General features: G+C 37.8%; 2 protein-coding genes across 51 annotated transcripts in view; both read right to left on the reverse strand.

The window, feature by feature from the left end:
* Positions 1-1,638: 1,638 nt before the first annotated feature.
* Positions 1,639-4,006, reverse strand: LOC101158667 (trace amine-associated receptor 1-like). Its single transcript, XM_004085509.4, has one exon. The coding sequence runs from the start codon at positions 3,259-3,261 to the stop codon at positions 2,170-2,172; it is 1,092 nt and encodes a 363-aa protein (XP_004085557.4). The 5' UTR covers positions 3,262-4,006; the 3' UTR covers positions 1,639-2,169.
* A 14,378-nt stretch (positions 4,007-18,384) lies between these two features.
* Positions 18,385-22,493, reverse strand: part of LOC144990461 (uncharacterized) — a 41,476-nt gene continuing 37,367 nt past the window's right edge. For 42 of the 50 annotated variants that reach the window (XM_078943830.1, XM_078943874.1, XM_078943847.1 and 39 more), the window contains 8 exons: positions 21,182-22,483; positions 20,762-21,015; positions 20,614-20,678; positions 20,353-20,498; positions 19,891-20,240; positions 19,667-19,731; positions 19,451-19,587; positions 18,385-19,262 (listed from right to left, as the gene is read on the reverse strand). In XM_078943830.1, the coding sequence (XP_078799956.1) occupies positions 19,159-19,262; positions 19,451-19,587; positions 19,667-19,731; positions 19,891-20,240; positions 20,353-20,498; positions 20,614-20,678; positions 20,762-21,015; positions 21,182-22,483 (2,423 nt within the window). In that variant the 3' untranslated portion in view covers positions 18,385-19,158. The remainder of the gene's footprint in view (positions 19,263-19,450; positions 19,588-19,666; positions 19,732-19,890; positions 20,241-20,352; positions 20,499-20,613; positions 20,679-20,761; positions 21,016-21,181; positions 22,484-22,493) is intronic. The other 8 variants (XM_078943876.1, XM_078943872.1, XM_078943849.1 and 5 more) reach the window with 4 other exon arrangements.

The following is a 22,493-nucleotide window of genomic DNA, read 5'->3' on the forward strand; positions in this document are numbered from 1 at the left end:
CACTAGGATGGCAGTGACCATGTCAATTCATTCAATCTAATTCAATTCAACTCAATTTAATTTTATTTGTATAGCCCAGATTCACAACTGTTGTCTCGATGGGCTTCGTATCGGTAATTGAAAAAGTAAAACATAAAATAAAAAGGATCATGAATACATAGAATTCAATAGGAAAAAAATAAATTGAACTAACTAAACAGACTAAACTAAAAGCTAATCCATGCCCTTAGATCCCCCTTCGTGGTAAGGAAAAACTCCTAATAAAAAAAACGGATTCCGGAAAAAACTAAGAAACCTCAGGGGTGTCCACATGAAGGATGGATCCTCCCCCAGGAGGGACAGGTGATCTACAAGAACTCATAAAGAGGAATTAGTTTATCTAACCCTACAACTACATATTTAAAGTCCAGCAGACGAGCTTCATCCAGATGGAGTTGGGGGGATGGCCGGGGGCGCGAGATGAGCCGGAGACAGGATCTAGGTCAAGACAAGCATGACCTGTGCGAAATGTACAAAATTAATTTGCACAAAGCACAGTGTAATGACTGGACACTCTTGTGCTGTATATATGCACAGACACACACACACAAGTTCATATTGGGATTGCTCATCTGTTGTATTGTGATTTTGTTTTTTTCTGGTTCACAGTGCATGTATGTAAAACAAAATTTCAAGATTATGTTTCAATGTTATTTAAAACTATTTTATTTTATATGTTAGTCTTTCAAAAGTAATGCAGTAGTGAAAAATAAAATAAAAAGTTAGAACATGTATATTTTTAAGAAAAACAAGTGAATTATTTGATAATTGAACCACTACCTGTTAGAGGTAAGGAACACCATTTCACTAGGTTTTTGAAAGAATGATTGTTAATGGAGTTAGTGATGATATATTCACACTGCTTGTTAAGATTTTTTGGGTTTCAGACATTTTTAAATTAATAAAGCATGCACCGGGTCAAATTGACCCGGGAACATCATCTCTGTTCCTCACAAATGAACATAACAGGAGGGTTAAAGTAAACTATGTTTAAACAAAACATGGTTTCAAAAATTCAAAAAAACTTTAAAAAAATAACATGTATTTGTTTGATCCAATTCATTTGGCCCTATTTTTAAGTAAATTGAAGTACAATGTACTGGATAAATTTCTGCATTTAGTAAGATGCAGGTTTTAAAACTAAAACAAAAAAGTTTTTTATGGGAACATTTTGGGCACTAATGAACTCAAACTTAGTTTTTTTCTTTTGGTATTTTCTAGTTGCACAGTTGAAATGTATTTATCGGTAGCTTTCTAAATGCTCGCCTTTGATTAGATATTAATAAATTAATACAGTCTGGTGAGTTTCACAATGTTGAAACAGCTTTACACCTGCAGAGCATATTGTCAAAGCATTAATTGTTTTGGCCACTTGGGGGCAGTGTAACATGTGTCTTGCTGGTCCTTTGGCTTCAAAAAAGTTCCAACGGACTAACATTTCATACTTTTTACCGGAGAAGTTGTTGTCTCCCTTTTGTGATACAAGATAACATGTTTCTTTTTGACATCTAAATGATCCATTTGTGGTCTTTTTTTATTCTTGGTACACTGAGTGATTTTTTTAATTCCAAAAAAATAATTAAAATAAAACATGAAATCAAATTTGTATTTTATTTATTACATGTAACCAAGAAAAATACCACTTGATATCAAACACATGTAATCAATTATTCAATTAAAATAATAGAAAATTTACATTCAGCACATATATTTTCATATGCAGGACTACACTAACAGTACTTTAACCCTTGTGCTATCCTATGGGGTCAAGATGACCATTGACGTGTTATCCCTACCATGACAAAGGGGGATAAAGGTGGAGAGGATTTCATGTAATCCATGGAGATCACAAATCATTGAAGAAAAAGGGCTCAGCGCTCAGTCTTGTGGGGTCTAGACGACCCAGTGTCAAAGTGCCTAGGATAGCACAAGGGGTATACAAGGTTGCATTTACATGTGAATATCTAATATAAAATTTAATAAATTGCTGAATAAAGAACACAAACATATACATAAGCTTGCATATATTCATATACAACTTTGGGTGTTATTCACACTAAAATGTGCTAAAATGTCTATTTCCTGTTCTTTATGCCATAGGAGTTGCTTTACATTCCTATAACTTGATAGTTAATCTGTGCAATCATTAGCCTCTTTCCTGGTTTGTGATAACTCCATCCCTGGAGATGACCCTGGCAAGCAAACCCTGCAGCCAATGAACATGAGGAATGCCCTGCGGAAAGAGCGATTGAAAAACCCGTACAAAAACGGATTCAGGGATGAGTTTATATATCCCAGCCAGAGAAAAATATCCCAAACAACCACTTCAGTAGTGTATCCAATGAATGGATCTACAATGTTGAGAGTAAAAAAAGGCATCCAGAAAATGAGGAAAACTCCCATGATAATACCTAAAGTTTTTGCAGCCTTTCTTTCTCTCCTCATAGTGATGCGGTGCCATCTTTTCTTGCTGGAGTCTTTGCCAACACCGGCAGCCATCTGACTTTCCATGGCGCTGATCTGCAGAGCCTGTCTTTTTGCAGCTTTAAATATCTTCCAGTAGGCTACTAGCATGATGGCCATGGGCAAGTAAAAGGCTACTAAAGAGGCCATGACAGCATAAATACGACTGACTAAGAAAACGCATAAATCCTCAGGGATTCGGATGTCTACACCAGCAATGTGGAGATCAAGCATTATAGGGCCAAAAGAAATGAGCATCGGGACAGCCCAGCAAATGGTTATGAGGAGAGCCACTCTGCTTTGAGACATCTTTAAGGAGTAAATTAGGGGGTTGCAGACTGCATAAAAGCGGTCGAATGCAATGCAGCTGAGGTGGAAAATTGAAGCAGTACACAACATGACATCCAGGCTGGAATGGAGCTTACAGAAGAGGGAGCCAAAGTACCAGCATCCCTCCACGGTTCGGATCATACTGTACGGCATCACAACAAGGCCAACAAAGCAGTCAGCCACTGCAAGTGACATGACAAAGCAGTTCGTGGGGGACTGCAGCTGCTTGAAATAGGCAATCGACAAGACAACCAGGAAGTTTCCCACAACCGTGGAGACAATACCAATGGTGAAGAAGCTGTACAAAAAAATGCGGGAGAACTGGTTCCTCATTGTGGTGCAGGACTCAAGTTCTGATCTGTTGGTACATTCGCCCCAATCCAGGCTGCTGTTGTCCATAGTCAGATGAAACCTGTCCAACACACACATCCAGTTAGAAAATATAAGGTTGGTGCCAGTGAAGCCTTTAGAGGCAGCTTAAAACACTTTTCCAAAGTTAACTGACAGCAAAGTGCTTTACAAACCAGTCTAAAGTAGAGATTCACCTGATGATTCATCGCAGGTTTATAACTTGTTTTTAAAATTGTATTTGGAGCCCATTACCAGAAGAGAGTGTCTGAGGGTCTACCAGCTCTGAATCACAAATTATTGTACTTTGTTTTATGATAATATTCTTTTGTATCTTTAAATACTTTCTTTAAAATTCACATCTTGCCAACTGCGAACAGTGTAAGCGCTTCAGTTTTTAATATTATTTAATACTGCTTTAGGAAGGTTTTTTTTTAAATAAATAATTAGTCAATGTGTATTATTTAAAAGATTATTATATATTTAAGATGATAAAAAAAGGGTTGGAGGTCACTTGTGAGTTTTGGCCCAGAGCAGGGGTCTACTACCAAACACCAACTGCTCTAATTTCTTACTGATCAAAACCCAGCGAGAGCCGTAAAGGTCCACCTCAACATAAAAAAAAAAAAAAAAAAACGTTGTTTTTCTGGCCATTAAGATATTCATTTCTAAAGAGTAATTTTTTAAATATTGACAATAATTGAACTATAGTGATAAATAAATATAGTTTTCCCTTAAGTTATTTTTGCAGCACATCAAGGTCCTTTCAAAATAAAATACACCCCGTGTCAAGTAAGATCCTCCTGCTGCTGTAGATTGACTTGAATTAAAAATACAAAAAAGTCAAGTCAAACGTGACATTTTCAGTCATTATGGCTCTGGTGTATTTTCATTATTTTTCTCTTTTTACTTTCAAATATAAACATAACAACATTGGTTTACAATCCAATTTATTTTGAGAATAATACATGTAAAGGCAATTTCTATATTTCAAGAACTTTGCCTCTGAACAGCAACTAGACACTGTTGAGCAGCAGAATATTAGAATATGTGCTTTGTACTTCTTTTAATAATAAACCACTCAGACAGTAGATCAAACCTTTTACCAATATTGAAAATCCATAACACATGTATTTTGTCATTAAGAGCCAAAGAGCTACGATGGAGGGATAAAAGAGTGTGGCTCTAGAACCACAGGTTGCAGACCTCTACACAAACTCTGACAGTGTACCTTTGACTTATCCTCAAACACAGGAGCTGACATGATCAGATTCTTTATATTTGCATCATTGCTGCAATTCCAAAATATAGGAAGTAATATCTATAGTGGATAGACTTGTACCTTTGGAGATGTGCAGTAGCTCTTTATTACTTGTCTTCAGAACGCCTATGACAAGTACAAAAGAGATTTGGCAAACTGAGCAATTTTAAACTGTTTACTGGATTTCTATATAATTCTAAAAGGTTTTTTGGAGTCCTGAATATGTGTGTGTGTGTGTGAAAAATTGCTTTACATTGCACATTAAGGTGAGTCACAGAACTAGATCTAATTCTTTGTGCCAGTGAAGTGAGCAGATGTTTCAGCTTACATGGAAAAGATTTTAATGAACACCACAGGGACAGTGCAGTGTTGACGGGAAACTTAAAAGAAGAAGAGAAGAACAAATTGTCTTTTTATCCTTTGTCTCTTGACTTACTGCCAAAGGCAATCAGTATCAAAGAAAATTTTTTTTTGACTGATTCAAACCCATTTCTTTGCAATAGTTATTAACAATAGCTACAATAATACGCCATGTTTTTGGGATAAAATTTATTTTGTGCTGGAGCTTCCATTTACGGTATTTAAAATGTATTGTGATTGCAGAACTTTTGTTTATTTTGTATCAGAAGGGCCACATCACATAGGATGTTATAAAATCAATCTATTTACAAAGCGCTTCATTTTTTGGTGAACAACTTTGAATGTTTAAAGAATACCACATAACTTTTATTTTATTTTTTTCTTAACTTGTAATGTAAATTAAATCTTATTTTAAAGAATTTCTCACAGATATTTTGCTTAAGCACTCTTAAATGGGATGAAAAGAAATAAAAAGATATATGACCCAGAAGATCTGACAACTAGCAAGTCAAAAAGCCAAACAACTAAGTAGACTTAAGAGCAATTAAGTGAAATAGAAACAGCTGAGGATAATTACAAATTAAACCTAGTGTGTCTGAGGAATAGAAAACAGAACTATTCTGATCACCGCAAATCTTAATGAAATCCATTATCCGAAAAACAAAATTGCTTCCTTTCTTGCTTTGTTTCATTTTGTGGGTTTTTTGAAATTACGTTTAATTAATTACTCTAGATCTTGAGAAAATAGCTTTTTATTTATTGCTAACAGAAAAGTCAAGGAGGAATCACCTTTGCCATTCACTGTTGCAAACAAAGGGTTATTTTTCCTGTTCATGTCCTTGTCATTAATCATTCACGTAACAAGAACAAACAAACAAAAATTATATATATATATATATATATATATATATATATATAAAATTCACAATTGTGTTTTAAAAAGGAGCTTAATCCTTTTGCAACATTGTCGAACTGTATTCCAACAGGCATAGAAATGTCAAATCTCACTGTTTCATTTGATGCAATGCAGAAATAGAATGATGCTTAAACAGAAATAAGAGTAGTACACAAGATATTTAGAGAAATTGATAATTCTGTTACAGCAAACCGAAAGCTCCACAGAAAGCACGTCGCTAAATAATATGGTCATGTTTTTTCTCAAAGAAGCTACCAAAAATATGTGTTACTAGTGATATCTAAACAAAACCCACTTTTTTAACTATCTTTTAAGATAACATTAAATTGAGAAGTTTAGTCAGGTAAATAGAGAAACCCTTGAATCTCTGAGACATACCTGATCCAAAAAGAGGTGGCTGTATGTTGTTGTGAGTGTACCATAAAGCAGTTCCAGGGAGCGTGGTTTTGGATGAGGTGAAGCGATGAGAGAGGTGGGAGGTAATGAGTGCATGCAACAATACCCCTGGTAATGAAATACAGTTTGGTGCCAACTCCCCTTTAAGTGATTTTTAATAACTGAAGCAATGAGGGAGGTTAACATTTTCACTTTTTTTTGGTAAAATAAACTATTGTAAATTGCACAAAATAATTTTAAAAAAGTAACGTTGTTGAAGTTCAACTTTGATCTACCGGATGATAAACAAAAAACATGAACACATTATTTTTTACCATATGCAGCTTCTCACACTGTAAAAATAAAAAGTCCTGAACAACTCAACAAAAAAGGTTTCAAACCTTTACAACAGAATGTGAGAAAAATAAATATTGTATTTCCTCACATTGTGATATTGAGTAAATATTTAAAAAACTTATTCTATTATGGAGTTTCCCAAATTTTTACCAACAATGTGTGGATAGTGAAAAGTATCTTCTTCTCAACAGCCAGCCTCTTAAAAATTAAGGTCAAAACAGCAGTTTATTTATTTATTTTCTTTCTTTTTTATTCAAAAGGTTTTTAATGATAAGCTGTATCCTACATACAGTATGTTTGTTGTTTGTGCAAAGTTGTAGATTTTTAACAAAGGGTAATAGGAAATTGCTAAACTCTGAAACCAGCCTCCTGTGGTCACATGAAGTACTGCAACTTTTGGTACTTCAACTTTGCCTATAAGTTAAGGAAAACAGAAGGTGGGGGGCTTGGTTGTACCCAAAAACGCTTGTAGGTCGAAAGTGGTGTCAAATGCTCTTCAAAAATGTACAGTGCTTTGCAAAACCATTTAACCCTTGGATTTTTGTCTCTTTTGTTGTTTTCATAAATCACTCGTGATCAATAAAATTAGTCTTTCCTCACACAAAAATGTACTGGAAAAAATCATTCTATGTCAATGTAAAAACAGATTTCTACAAAGTAATGTCAGTGAAACAAAAATATTTTCAAATTTCACATTTATTTGTTTGTAGGATAAACCGCTTGAGATGTGTCATCTCATTTTCAAGGTGGTCCTCGACATACAACAAAACAACCAATTACCAAGACAGAGACAGTTGAGCAAACTTTACATATATCAAAAACAATGAAAAACTGAAAATGTACAAGACAATGAACACGCACACATACACACGCACTGACAAACACACAGACATTTATTACACCTCTTAGCAGTTAGTTTAAGGGGAAGGGGATAAAAAAGCAGGAAAGATATCAAATCCAATCAAAAACAGTTAAATGAGGGTTGAAGATGTTCTAAACAGGCATTTTTCAAATGCAAAGAATAAGGTTAAAGAGCGAATGGATGGAGGAAGATATTTCCAGTCAGAGGATGTTTTGTCATAAAATAAATATTTTCCTATTTCATTCTAAATATGACATGAAATATAATTGTTTGCATAATAATTCACCCTCTTTGGTGAGAGGGTCTAATTCAATTGAAGTCTATCCAGTTAGTGCCATTAGTCTCACACTTTAACTTTATTTCACCCACACCTCCTGATCTTTGTTGTGGGTGTGTCCCAAGTGAGTGAGTTATAAAACACCAGTGCAAGTAAGAGACTTGTAAGACCCCTAAGACCCCTACGACTACTTTGAAGGAGTTACAAGCTTTAGCTGCTGAGATGGGAGAGACTGTGCATGTAGCCTCTGCTGCCTGGGTTCTTCACTGGTCAAAGCTTTATTTGAGAATGGCAATGAGAAAGCCACTGTTGAAGAAAATACATATTAGAAGTGGACAAAAGGCATGTGGAAGACTCCATGATCAAGTGGAAGAGGATTCTTTGGTCTGATGAGCCAAAAATTAAGCTATTTGGCCTTCAAAAAAGACAGTATCTTTGGCAAAAAGCAAACAATGCACATAATCAAAAATACACTATCCCCACTGTGAAGCACGGTGGTGGCAGCATCATGCGGTGGGGACGTTTCTCAGCAGCAGGCCCTCGAAGGCTTGTAAAGTTAGAGGGTAGAATGTATATTGCAAAACATACTGAAATGGAGGACAGTATTTTTTGGTCTGCAAGAGAACTACGGCCTATTTTCCAGCAAGACAATGATGCAAAGCATACTTCAAAAGCTACACACAAATAGTTTAAAAGGAATCAGGTAAATGTTCTGTAGTGGTAGAATTCAGCCCAGACTTAAATCCCATAGAGAATCTGTGGCAGGACTTGAAAAGGCCTGTTCATGCCCAGTATCCATGCAACCTGACAGAAGTTGAGTAGTTTTACAAAGATGAATGGAACAAAATTCTAGTGTGCACATTTACAAGAGTGATTAAGACTTATCCACAAAGACTTATTGCTGCGATTGCAGCCAAACATGCATCTACTAAATACTGACTTGAAGGGGTTGAATACTTATGCAAACAATTATATTTCATTTTATATTTTTGTTTCATTGACATTACTTAGTAGAATTCTGTTTGCACATTGACATAAAAGGTTTTTTTCTAGTACATTTTTGTGTGAGGAAAGACAAATGTTGTTGACCATGAGTGGTTTATAAAAGCAACTAGAGCTACAAACATCCACGGGGATGAATACTCTTGCAAGACACTGTATAAGTCAATGTCATTGCCTATTTAAGTTTTTCGATTTTATAATTGTAATGACACTTAAAACAGTGAACTTTTATTTCTGAGATAATCAGGCTTCTTCTATTTTCATGTGATTTTATACCGATAGCTGGGATGATAACATGTTACATTTCTGCCAGCAGATTGTCAAAAATCTAAAGGACAATACTGAAACAACTCCAAGGTTATTTGTCATGGCAACCGTGTGAGTAACTTTCTACCCACATGTAAAACAGCAATTAGTGTTTATCCCTTGTATGCAATAGAGCACAGCCAATGCTGCAGAGCTACAGTATCTTGGGTATGGGCCAGTGACAGGCGTACTTGAAGTGTGGCGGATGTGTTCTAATTAAACATGGGGGAAATTTTAATGAGGGGTGCAATAGAAAGCCTAATAACTGATGTTTTATCCGACCACTCATTCATATGTGTAATGAAATGGTCCTTTACAGACTGCTGCACATCTGCTCTTTTGTTTATAAAATAGACTACCGTGATTTAGGCATGACTAAATTGATCAATCTAATTTGATTACTTATTGCATTACCATTAGTGCATTTTTTGACTCTTGTTAATTTTAACCCTAGTGATGGAACAAAGCAAGAAAGTCATTTTGTGTAGCAAAATTTATAATTATTACAGCTAATCATTGTTCTACATTCCTATCTGCTTTACGGAAGTGGAAAAAAATGTTCTGGAGAACACAATTGATAATCAGTGGTACTCTTTTTTTAACTTTGTTGTCTTTAAATTATGCAAACATGTGCCCAGGTGCTGACTTCTCCTTATGGATCAGTGGACTTGTAGATGATAAAACAAAACTCACTTCTAATCTGTCACGATCTGACCAAAAACATTTTTTTTTACAGTGATTCAGCTCAAATCAGCTTGAAGGTGGTCCAACTTCATTCCAAATCCTGTCCAGGTTCAACCCACCTGCTATTTCTGTGTATTATTGTGATCACTTCAGTAAAGCTTTAGATAAAGGTATGGTTCTTGTCAGGTCATTTTTGTGGACATACATACATGAAACTAAAATGAAAAAATTATTTAAAAAATAGCTCACATAATTTTATTTCAGTTAGACAAGTCTTGCAGTAAAGAAGATTTATTCCATATTTCTTTTAGTTTGGCAGAAGATTTATTCCATATTTCTTTCCGTTTGGCATAAGGCTCTGTTCAGATACAAAACAAAGATCAACAAAGATCTCCATAGAAAACTTTGGGTATTAAACTATCTGCTATGTTTGACCCGGCACCATTGACCATACGGCCGCTCTAGTTCTAGAACAGCGCCACGAAGGGAACACACTATCTAGTGGATCTGCTATGTGTGACCCGGCACCATTGACCGTTGGGCTGCTCCCGTTCGAGTACAGCGCCACGAAGGGAACATACTATCTAGATAGAAGAGAAAAAGAGCCAGGCGAATTGAACGTGGAGCCAATATCCGCAAAGACGCTGTAAGGAACTATAAACTTAAACCGCCATGAACCAAACCTGTAAAACGACATGAAGCTTAACATCCAAAATCTGACGCCTCCACTGGCATTCCATGATACGAGCTTAAGTAACATCCATAAATTCGACGCTTTCATCTGAATACTAAGATACGGCCTTTTACTCGATGCTTCCATTGGCATACTAATAATTCGAGCTTAAGTAACATCCAAATTTGAGCTCCATTGGCATACCTAATACGAGCTTAAGACATCCTAATTTTGAGGCTTCCACCTGGCAAAATATAGTATTCAAACAACCATAATCCAAGAAATGATTTCCTTTCTGCTGCCAACATATTGGTTGATTTAAGTCTGAAGTCTCTTTGGAACGCGAAGGAGGTCCACCGCCCATCACTTCCAGTTCAGAAATAGGTAAGTGGAGTGCAGTCGTCGTTGCGGCACCAATTCAAGGAGTGCAGGGTCGCGATCTGCAGGGAAGCTGCAGGAACGAGCAAAGAATGTGGAACTTGGAAGCTAGCCAACTTTGTCAAGGGTTTTACATCATTGAAGTGCTGACAGGGGAGTAGGGGTCGCAGGTTCAGGAAGCGATGCATAGATAAAGACAAAAGCAGTATTAGTCTTGGCAATGAATATATAAATAACTTAGCAGAACTGATCAGTTTAGAATGCTTGAGATAAAGGGAATAAAGTTGCTTTTAAAGAACAAATCTGAGAAAGTGAAATCACGTAGTGAGTTAAAAGAGAAGGTTCTATTTGTGTATTGACCACACCATAGAAAGCCATCAGAAGCACAGATTCCAACAGAGAATCGACAGTGAAATATGGAACCTGCACGTAATCTTAACACCAAAATTTTATATGCACCAATAGTAAGAGAGAAGTAACCTTTTGTCATTTCCGGAGGGATGCACCTTTTAGAAGGCAATCGAGGAGCAGGTGAAGACCAAGGACCAAGGAGATTCGTAGATGAGGAGGGTTGACATCTCATGCAGCAATGGACTGCAGCTTGGCTGGTTTTGATGCTTTGTACTTGAAATAAGCGGTTCTCAAAAAGGTGGAAAACAAAAGCACAGACTACTGAAATATCAATTGGCAAAGGGGTGTCTGGATATTGCACAGGAAGAACAGTTTGAGATCTATGAGGGATCGTAGGGCATAAACCAAAGAATTTGATCGTTCTTCTACTGAACTTGATTATAAATATTTTTTACTTGTATGGAGACATTAATTAAAAGTTCCTCTAATGGAGGGCTGGTGAAAAACAGACAGACCAGCAACCCTCAAGGACTGGGATTGGATGTCTCTGGACTTTTCTGTTACTGACTAGTAAACTAAGGTCACTGTAAAGCTGGAAACAATCCTGTAGTACTGAATAAACTACTCTATATCTCACATTAGCAAATTAAAACTAGACATTATGTAATTTACTCCACCATTGTATGAGCAAGACAGTACATGTGTGAGAATGAGAAAAAAACTTCTCCTGTGGAACGGAGAAGTTACGAAAAGAATTGGTAAAGAAACCAGTCTGTCCTGCTGTTCATTGAAACCATTGGCACCTGAGCAAATAAGTGGCACAAATCCTCAGTTTTTGCTCAATCCTCTGCAAAATATTGCTGAGCAGGAAGAGTTTCAGGTTTGAGTTCAAGTTTTCACCTCATCCAGTGTCTGAGGATGCCTAAATTGGTCAGCATGGTCAGTACTTCTCCATAAGTACCAGTTATGGTACTTCATTCATCTTCTTAACCGTTTATTCCCTTTCGGGGTCACGGGGTTGCCGGAGCCTATCCCGGCCACTTGGGCGTAGGCAAGGGATACCCTGGACTGGTCGCCAGTCTGTCGCAGGGTGGAATATCCTCAATCACACATCCATTCACTCTCACACTCACACCTATGGACAATTTAGAGTTGCCAATGAACCTATGTAGCATGTTTTTGGACGGTGGGAGGAAGCCGGAGATCCCGGAGAACATGCAAACTCCACACAGAAAGGTCCCCCATTGATGTTGTGTTTTTCATGTCCCCCAGCCGGGACTTGAACCGGGGGCCTTCTTGCTGTGAGGCAAGAGCGCTAACCACTGCGCCACCGTGCAGCCACCAGTTTTTAAATTCTGTGTAATCCATCCAAAAAATGTTTTTTTCTGTAAATGGATTACCATACAGTCTCGAGTCTTAAATTGTGCATTCTATAAAGGTTTGCATGTTCTCCCCATGTGTAAGAAGTTCTCCAGGCACTCTGGCTTCCTTCCACAGTCCAAACACAGCCTTCATAGGTTTATTGGTCAATTTAAAGTGTCTCTGGATCTGTGTATGAGGGAGTCCTTGTGTGGCCCTGTGACAGACTGGTGGCCTGTTCAGGGTGTACCCCACCTCTTGCCAACAGTAGCCGGGGCTGACTCTGGCAACCCTGTGACCCCAAAATATAGCAAGTTAAGAAAATGGATGGATGGATAGGTGAGAAGTCAAGTTTTTTCTTGTCCCATGCATACCAAAAACCTTTGATTCTCTTTGTAGTAGAGTATAAAGAACCTCTCATATCTTTAGGTATAGGTACCCCCAAAATAAAAATGCATTCCCTTTCCTTCTCTGCAAAAAGGTTAAGTATAGTTCTTTTTAAATGATATAAAGTCAATGAATAAGTAATTTAATGCACAATTTTTCAAGAACTTAACAAGCAGGACCATGTTTGCCCTTGTTGATAAACACTTTATTACAGTTTTTCTCAAATGCAACAACCCATTTCACAAACGTGTCCTCCATTTTCATAAATGTCTAAACACAACACCCTTTTCTAAAGCTACATGAACACAACCACACCTTCTCACTTCAAAACTCAAACTTTCACAGCAAAAGAGCAGCTCAAAGCTTTCATAAATGTAAACACTATACACATCATTACACACTACAGCAAAACAATTAACATAACAATGCTTAATTTGTGAGAAGGTTCTTTGTTTCACTATTGCTAATGCATAGTTTTAGAAACTTTACAGTAATGGATGTTCTCAGATTAGGCATTTAGATTTGTGAGTTGGGAAAATTGTATTGTGAGTTGTATAAATCTACAGTAAATTGTACGGTGGCCCAGAAGGGTCACAACATCCTGCTGGAAATGTGTGAAGAAAGGGGGGGGGGGGGGGGCAGCGGGGATACACTTCAACTGTTGGTCGCTTCCAAATGAAGTGGCCAGATGGGGGACAAGGGTGGGGGGTGGAATCTACTTTATAAAACTTTTTTTAAAAGTCAGTCATACAGTGACATTTTATTACCTATTTTAATAAAGGTATAAACAAATCATTGTTTTTTGGGTTAATTTTGTGTGAAATGCCCAAATAAAAAATGGAAACACAAAACAATGTTGTCACTAATGTGACAGTTGGTTTAGTCGACGGAGTTGATGCCTTCGTGAGGACATTTATTGCTAAATGCAAAAAATGCACATCAGAAATATGCTGCTGCTACTGCTGCCATAACATGCTAATGGGCAAATAACTTCAGATTGGCCATTACTTTAACAATCATTTGTGGCAGCCTAAACTATTTCACAATGTTTTTTTTTTTTTTTAAACAGTTAACCGAGGATTTAGGGGTTCATTTTGAGCCTGCATTATTGAAGTTTATTTTTTGTTTATTTACAAATGTTGGGTTATATTATTAGTCAATAGAATTTTCATAAATCTGTTTTGGGAGTTTTAAAGATGAATATTTACCATTTACTGCAACTTTATGATGACAAAACATAATTTAACAGGGGATAACTAAAAATGTACCAGACAAAGGATTGAAGACAGCAAACATGAGCTAATTTTTCTTTTCTGAAGTAGAGATCGATATAGATCATGATAATTTAAATTTCCAATTCATAAATGTTTTTTATAAGGCCTATATTGCAGATGAGGAGCTGACAGAGCAATGCGAGGCACTAGACGACATAATGCATTTTGAAGGGAACAGTGATTTGGACAGTAGAGAGCTTGTTCAGGACTTGTTCAACGACTCTAAGTCTCCTTGAGTTTATCACTTTCATATCTGACAAGGATCTATCAGAAATCCCAACTTTTGGACTGCTCTGGGGATTGCACTCACCTTGCCAGTCACTGTGGCTCAAGCGGAGAGGAGCTTTTCAAAACTCAAGTTGATCAAGTCGTACCTAAGGTCAACAATGTCTCAGGAGTGACTCACTAACCTTGCCGTTGTTAGTATCAATCATTCAGTGGGGGAGCAGATTTCATATGATGATGTTATTGACGAGTTTGCATCAAGGAAGGCTAGAAAGGTTAGATTTTAGTTAGTGTTTTCTGTTCTTAATGGTGCTGCAGTTATATTTATTTTAGCCTGTTATTTGTGTGATAAGAGATCTGTGCTTTATAATATTTATTTTAAATTAGTTTTTCAATATAGGGTTTGATTTAATATTTTTTTCTTAACTGTATTTTTGCCATACTTATGGTCTTTTATTTTTTATGTTCTGATAACTGTTCTAATGCGGTGCAGAATTTTGAGCCTGAGCCGGGGGTGTCCGTGTCCCTTTTGTGTGGGTTCTGGTCCTTTCCCCTGAGTGCTGGGCCTCACCAAATTTCCAACAGTGGCCGAGTCTGGTTGGGCCAAGTTTACAAACCCCCTTTTCTCCTGGGTGCCCCCCTCCTGGGCAGGGACGGCTGGCCCCTGCCTTGCTGCTTCCTGGACCAGCCGTGGGCCGGGTAGGTGGCTGCCTGGAGCGCAGAAAGGGTCTCCCTTGGGGGTCCTGGCCTGTACCTGGGGTGGGGCGGGGGGTGCCCAGAACTCCTGGGTGGTGATGGGGTGCTCGTCTGGGGCTGTGGGCACTCTTCTCGGGTGGGGCCCGGCCGCTGCCGTGGCTGCTGCGGCGGGGGTCTTGGTGTGGGGGTGGCTGGGAACTCTCCCTCCTTCTTTTCACAATCACGGTATTGTTAGACCCAAGGACAGCATGCCGGTGGACAAGCCCCTACAAGCCAATAGCCACACAAAGAGTAATATTACCCCCCCCGTTGGCCAGGAACCTCAGTGATGGCTCTTTGCCAATGATGTTACAGCATCTTTGCCTTCATTTCTGCAGGTTGAATGCCCTGATAATGGTGGCCACGGTGAACCTACTAAAGTTTGGACAGACTCTTAGTTCTGATTCAGCCATTGTCATGCTATGGACAATGACATGGTCAAAGACTGTTGCTCGCATCTCGTCTGTAATGATGGTGCGAGGTTATCTTGCTCTCCCTCCTGGACCTCCTCCTCTCCCTTGTTGGCCCGCTCCTCTTCCTCCTCTGATTTGAACTCCTCTTCCTCATTGGCCTGCTTCTCTTCTTCGATGGCCAGCTCTTCTTCCTCCTCTGACTCGAATTCCACTTCCCCTAACTCATCCTTTATCCATTGTATTTGTTTGAAATCTTCAGTAAACTGTGCTCTCTGAACTTCTCTTTATAAATGTGGTCACAGCATTAGAAACAAGTGTCTTCAATTTTGAGTTGTTGTGAGTAATGAATGACGTCAGGTGTGTTCATTGTGTTCAAATATTGCTGACTGTGGCAAGCATTTTGCATCACATGAGCTTTCATTTGAGAACATGAGCAGAGTCCTTTTGCAACTTGTGTTTTAGCAAAGAACAATGTGTCAAGATTTATGAGAATGGAGGATTGTGTTTTGTGAAGTGTGTCTTTATGTGAAATGTGTTTATGCTATTGGAAAATGATGGCTAGATTTAGTAAATGTGTTTGGACAATTGGTCATTTGGTTTAAGGGACTGGCTTTTTGTAACGGTTTCAGTTCCTTTGTGTTTTGTTCCTTGATTTCCTGTTTTATTTTGTAGTATTTCCTGTTTTGTTGTTATTTCGAGTTTTACCTTGCCCCATCAGTCCTGAGTGTTTCCACCTGTGTCTTGTTGCCTTGTCTGTATTTAAGTCCTGTCTTTTCCTTCCTCCTGTGCTGCTCCATAGGTTAATGTTTCCCCGTTCCTGTGTATTTCGAGTTTCGAGTTTGAGTGTTTCTAGCCTGCTCTGCAGTGGTTTTTGGTTTTTCTTTAGTTTTGTTATTAAACCCCGTTCCCCTGCAACCTCCTGCCTCCTCTCCTTCTCTGCGCCTGGGTACTTTCCATTCCCCCCGTAACACTTTTGTGCTTTAGCATTTGAGAAAAACTGTAATAAATATTTATGACTGTTTTTTTCAGATATGGAGTCATAAAAGGTACTCTGATATCATAGTCAATTGAGAAACTGCATTATTATTGCAACCTTGTATAAGAATAAAATTTGGAGGCTTTCCGGTTCCGGGTTATACAGCAGGACGCGTGGCGTGCCTCTCTGCGAATACAACTATCTTCAAATTACTTAAAAAGTTGATTTTTCTCCAAAAAAGAGAGCTGACCATGCCCCCGAAGAAACCCCAGGAATATGAAGAGCTCAAAAAGTCTCTTGACATTATTCAAGAAACGCTGAAAAGTTTTATGGATCAAGTGTCGGCTAAGCTAACACCGCTCTGGGAGATGATGGAAGAGTTCCGAAGATTTCGGGCTCAAAACGAGCAGCGAGAAAACCGGGTCGAGATTCTGGAGAAAAGACTGGACGATGTGGAACAGCAAGTAAGGATGAATAATGTCATTCTCACTGGAGTACCAATCAAGCCTCGAGCGAAGCTGAATGCAGCAGGAGCTAGCACTGCTAATGCTAGCGCTAGCGTAGCTAGCAGTTCTAATACGGAGTTTGGTGCAGCGTCGCTGGAACAGCAAATACTTTCATTTCTCACATCTAAAGGGATTTCCCTGTATCTCAATACCATCGAGACCTGCCACCTGCTCCCCAGGAGAAAGGAGACGGATAAACCAGCGATCCTCATCAGGTTTGTGAATCACAAACACAAGCTAGCTTTGATGAACCAAAGGAAACAACTGAAAGGTTCGGCTGTTTATCTGAACGACCATCTGACCAGAAGGAATGCTGAAATCTCAAAACATGCACGGCTTCTCAGGAAGCGTAAGCAGATTGAGAACACTTGGGTTAAAGGCTGCAGGATTTACGTCAAACCGCTCGGTCCAGAGGACCGGTCCAAGGTTCTGGTCGTGAACACCATGAAGGACTTTGAGAAGTGCTTGATTACGGTTGTCTGAAACAACGTGGAGTAATAAATCAAAGAGCCAAATAATTTCAAGAAATATGACACCTGGGATCATCACTTTCTCTGTATGTCTGACGTAACCTGAATAACAGCAGAGTTCTGACCTGCAGACAACTTGACCTCAACTTTCACCGCAGCTGATATCAGCTGAAGAAGGATATGGACCTGAATCTAATGTCTGCAGACATAACATGGAAGAAAACTATTAACTGTTTAAACCAAGAGAATCGGCTGTTATCAGTAAAAGAAGAAATGCCAACCTTGGACAATTCGACAGTTTATGGACCCTTTTTATTTTTCCCCCACAGCATTACTTTATTATATAAAAAAAGAAAAAAAAAATACAAAAAAAAAAAAATACAAAAAGAGTAAAACAAATGATTAATCACCTTTGAAAATTGTTAAATTGATTGACTTTTGATGATAGTACTTCACTAGCTCCTAAAATTGATAAATTGATTCAAAAATCTTTCCTAATGTAGCATAACTTTGCACATGTTTTTAACTTTTGATACTTGATGAAATTTTTGCTATGAAAATTCCTGAAACAGTGTTGTGTCTATTTTACTGATATAGTATTATGTTTTAAAGCATGACTTTTAAAAGTAACATAATTTGCATATATTTCAGATGCTGCATTTGCCATGTTGATTTCTAAAATAGTTATTTTTGACGTAGTACTTAAGTAATTCATCTTTGGCATGTGCTTTATTGATACCTTATGACTATTAATTCTGTCTGATAAAACCTAGGAACCGGATATTGATAAATCATGTAATAAAATGGTTATAGTATAATGGGGTGGGATTATATAAGTTCGCTTCCTTCCACTCCCTTTCAAGCAATATTTATTAATTATGTCTAATTATCCTAAGTTTGATTAGTTACTGTATAAATGTATAACTGATGTTTATATTGTTTTTGTGTATTATTTCTATTTGATTGCTTGAAATAAACCATTTCAATATCAAAAAATCAAAAAAAATGTTGTTGAAAAAAAATGCAAAGAAAGTATAAAACAGTCAAATGCAAAGAAGTTTTTTGAATGCTTTTTTTTAATTGCTCAGTTGATTAATAATACAGTTTTATTACCCCCCCTCAATAAGACATATACAGAAATAATTTAGTAAAATCTGCTAAAGAAGAAAATGCTTACAAATAACTAGAATGACAGTACACTGACATTTTAGACAAGCAATAAATACCTGATTTAAAGGCAGTGCACATTCTTTCAAAACTGCTTTGATCCTGCAAAAGCAACACATTTAAAATTATTTACTCACTTAATCTCTTTTTTATGGATGTAGCTTCAAAATAAATATTTGAAAAAAGCAAAGAGAACAGTTACTCTAAGATGTTGTCTGGGAATTCCAGGCATCCCTGTTTTTAGCATCAGTTGTTTGAGTTATGTTGTAGTCTACATCCAAATCTAAACTCCTGTTCTCTTTCAGAGTGCACAATGCCTCTAGATAGTTAACTGCAAAGCCCTTTTAAATAAGAAATAAATATTTTGTTCACTTTCATTGATACATGTGCATTTTTCAATGAAATAGCTTTCATTCTCAAAACAAAAAAATAATACATAATGTGAACTTTTTTTATCACAGAGAACTGATTAGTAATATAAATAGCATATGATATTAAATCTAAAAAATACTGTTAATTTGTCGTGATTTCTGACTAATTGCATTCATCCCTTTACCATATGCTGCAGTTGCAAAATTCACAACACACATATTTTCTTCTGCTCTTTAGTATACATTTCAAAAAAAGACTGTGGGATAAGTCGGTTGAAGTCAAAGCTTTGGTTCTATATGCTGATAAGCATCTGTGCTACAGCGAGCACAGTCAGTGAAAAGAAGGCCAATGTGCCCATGGTGGGTTGAGGAGGGCTGCTTGATGTTGTTGTTGACTCTGAAACAATTGAATAGAAGATCATTTGGTTAATTCAGATGATCCTTAATGCCTAATATTCTTTAAATTTAAGGACACAGCACTACAGTCTGTATGATGATATTTTTATCCTACATTTTTATAGTTTTCCCATTAGTACCCCAAAAAAGTTATTAAACATATACATAAAGAATATTGCCGTAACTTACCTGCAGACGCAGTGCCTTTTATGAAATCTAAGCTTGAGCTTTGCAGTTGAGTTTCAAACAGTCGACTAGTCGTGGCTGCGTCAGGAACTAAGTTTTTAGAGTAAATAAGATACCCGTCTGCAACCGTGGATCCACTCCTGTAGTAAAAAATACATAGAACTTCTTTAATATACGTAGTCAAATGACATTTAAACAGTTGTTTCTGTAATAACTTACGTGAATGAATTAATAATGAACCGTTTGAAGGCTGATGGATTCAGCAATTTGCCAATTCTGTTAATCTGAAAGACAGTGAAAGTGTCAGACACATGTATGCAAAAACTTTAAAACAAAGAGAAAACAAGAAATTGCGTGTTTTCTTTTGTTTACTAAAATTAGGGTTTTTTATTAGTATTTGGCAGTTTGCAATAGGAGAAAGTTGCACTATGCTGGATTATTACCTCAGTGATAACTTCTAAAGCTAAAGCCTTGTAAGCTGCTGAATCTTTGTTGCCATAATCTGCTTTAAACGCTCGGACAAGACTAAATCTAAGCCTAAGGGTTCCCTCTGTGGAAGTTGGAGGGTCTGTTGCTGGTGTGGTTGCTGTAGTAGAAGTAGTGGAGGACGCTGTGGTTGCAGAAGTGTTTGTAGCAGCAGAGAGAGTTGTTGAGTTTGTTGTAGCAGGGACAGTTGTTGAGATTGTTGTAGCCGGGATGGTTGTTGAGATTGTTGTAGCCGGGATGGTTGTTGAGATTGTTGTAGCCGGGATGGTTGTTGTGGTCGTTGTACTTGTGGGATCAATGTAGTTGGCTGCATCAAAAACAATATGTCAGTTTTTTCAGATATAAAATGTGGAGGTATTCAATTCATTAAATTACAAAAGAAACATAAAACAAGTCAACCGGTTTTCTTGCACACATACTTGCATTAACACTGCCAGCTGAAATGTTCAGACCGGTGTTGTTGCTGGTAAGTTCAGCGTTAAGTACTGTTGTTGCATTTGCCAGTGTGGGAATTGAGCTGTTATCTCTAAACACTAAACCCATTTCAGGGAGCACTGATCCACTCCTGTGAAAAAACAGAGAAATCACTTTTTGAAATGTAGGTAAAGACCAAATGATTTATTAAACAATGAAAAATATTTAAAATAAATAGATTTTAATGTAAAAGCATGCACTCTTACTGGAACGCAATGACATAAGACCGAAGGAATAAGAATCCATAGACTCTTCTGCACACAATGTTTACCTAAAACAAAATGTCATGGAAAGTAATGAATAAATGTGTAATATATACATAAAAGTATAATAGTATAGGGAAAAAAGATGTACCTGGATGATCACTACTTGAGCAAGTTGTTTAAATCTCGCAGAGTTCCTATCTCCAAGATCTGATGTAAATGTGTCAAGAAGACGGAAGGAAATTCTCAAGGCTCGTTCATTGCCTGTGGGAGGATCTGTTGGGAGAACAGTTGTGGGTGCAACAGTTGTAGGGGTGGTCACATCAGGTTGGGTGGTGACTGGTTTAGTAGTTGGAATTGGAGTAGTCTGAACCGGTGTTCCACTTGTAGCATTGGTTGACGGTGCTGTATGAAGCATGGCAGAAAAGAAAGAACATATTAAAATCTTTTATATGTTCATGAATAAGGAATGGCAAATGTTCAAAAGATATTTTTTCAAATGAAAAATGAATATACTGTGTAGAAAAAAGTGGGTCTGCTTTAGTATTTTTTTTAAAAAAGCCCATGTTACCTGGTGAAAGTGTAGTAGATATGGTTCCAGATACAGTAGTTTGGACTTGGAAGGTTGTATTTTGCTGTGGCAATGTTTTTGTAATTGATGTTGAAGTTGTATTATTTGGTGAGGGAGTTGCAGTGACTGGTGGGGAAATTGCACCGGATAGTGTTGGAGAAGTGTTGACAATTGTTGTGGACACTGTAGTGTTTGAAGAAGTTGGAGTGACTGGTGGAGAAGTTGCAGCGGTTGGTGTTGGAGTTGTGCTCACAAACAGGGAAGATGCTGTTAAATTTGGTGAAGTTGCAGTTACAGGACGTGAAGTTGAAACGACGGGAGGTGAAGTTGCAGTGACTGGAGATGAAGTTGAAGTTGTTGTTAGTGAATTTAAAGTGACTGGAGATGAAGTTGCAGTGACTGGAGGTGAAGTTGCGGTGACTGTAGATGAAGTTGAAGTTGTTGTTGGTGAATTTGAAGTGACTGGAGATGAAGTTGCAGTGAATGGAGGTGAAGTTGCAGCGGTTGGTGTTGGAGTTGTGCTCACAAACAGGGAAGATGCTGTAACATTTGATGAAGTTGCAGTTACAGGAGTTGAAGTTAAAGTGACTGGAGATGAAGTTGTAATGACTGGATGGGAAGTTGCAGTGACTGGAGGTGAATTTGCAGTGAATGTAGATGAAGTTGATGTTGCTGTTGGTGAATTTGAAGTGACTGGAGATGAAGTTGCAGTGACTGGAAGTGAAGTTGGAGTTGCTGTTGGTGAATTTGAAGTGACTGGAGGTGAAGTTGCAGTGACTGTAGATGAAGTTGAAGTTGCTGTTGGTGAATTTGAAGTGACTGGAGGTGAAGTTGCAGTGACTGAAGGTGAAGATGAAGTGACTGGAGATGAAGTTGCAGTGACTGGAAGTGAAGTTGCAGTTGTTGTTGGTGAATTTGAAGTGACTGGAGGTAAAGTTGTAGTGAATGGATGTGAAGTTGCAGTGACTGGAGATGAAGTTGCCGTTGGTGAAGATGAAGTGACTGGAGGTGAGGTTGCAGTGACTGAAGGCGAAGATGAAGTGACTGGAGATGAAGTTACAGTTGCTGTTGGTGAATTTGAAGTGACTTGAGATGAAGTTGCAGTGACTGGAGGTGAAGTTGTAGTTGCTGTTGGTGAATTTGAAGTGACTGGAGATGAAGTTGCAGTGAATGGAGGTGAAGTTGCAGTGACTGGAGATGAAGTTGCGGTGACTGGAGATGAAGTTGCAGTGAATGGAGGTGAGGTAGCAGTAATTGTATAAGTGCTCTCAGTAGATGATGTTTTGCTTAGTGTTGGAAAAACTAGTGGTGA

The sequence above is a fragment of the Oryzias latipes genome (genome assembly GCF_053564925.1).
Source record: "Oryzias latipes strain Hd-rR chromosome 1 unlocalized genomic scaffold, Olatipes_Hd-rR_3.1 chr1_Y".
NCBI lineage: Eukaryota > Metazoa > Chordata > Actinopteri > Beloniformes > Adrianichthyidae > Oryzias > Oryzias latipes.

Coding starts and splice junctions, on each gene's coding strand:
- LOC101158667 (XM_004085509.4), bottom strand. CDS start 3,261: ATGTGTGTGTTGGACAGGTTTCATCTGACTATGGACAACAGCAGCCTG.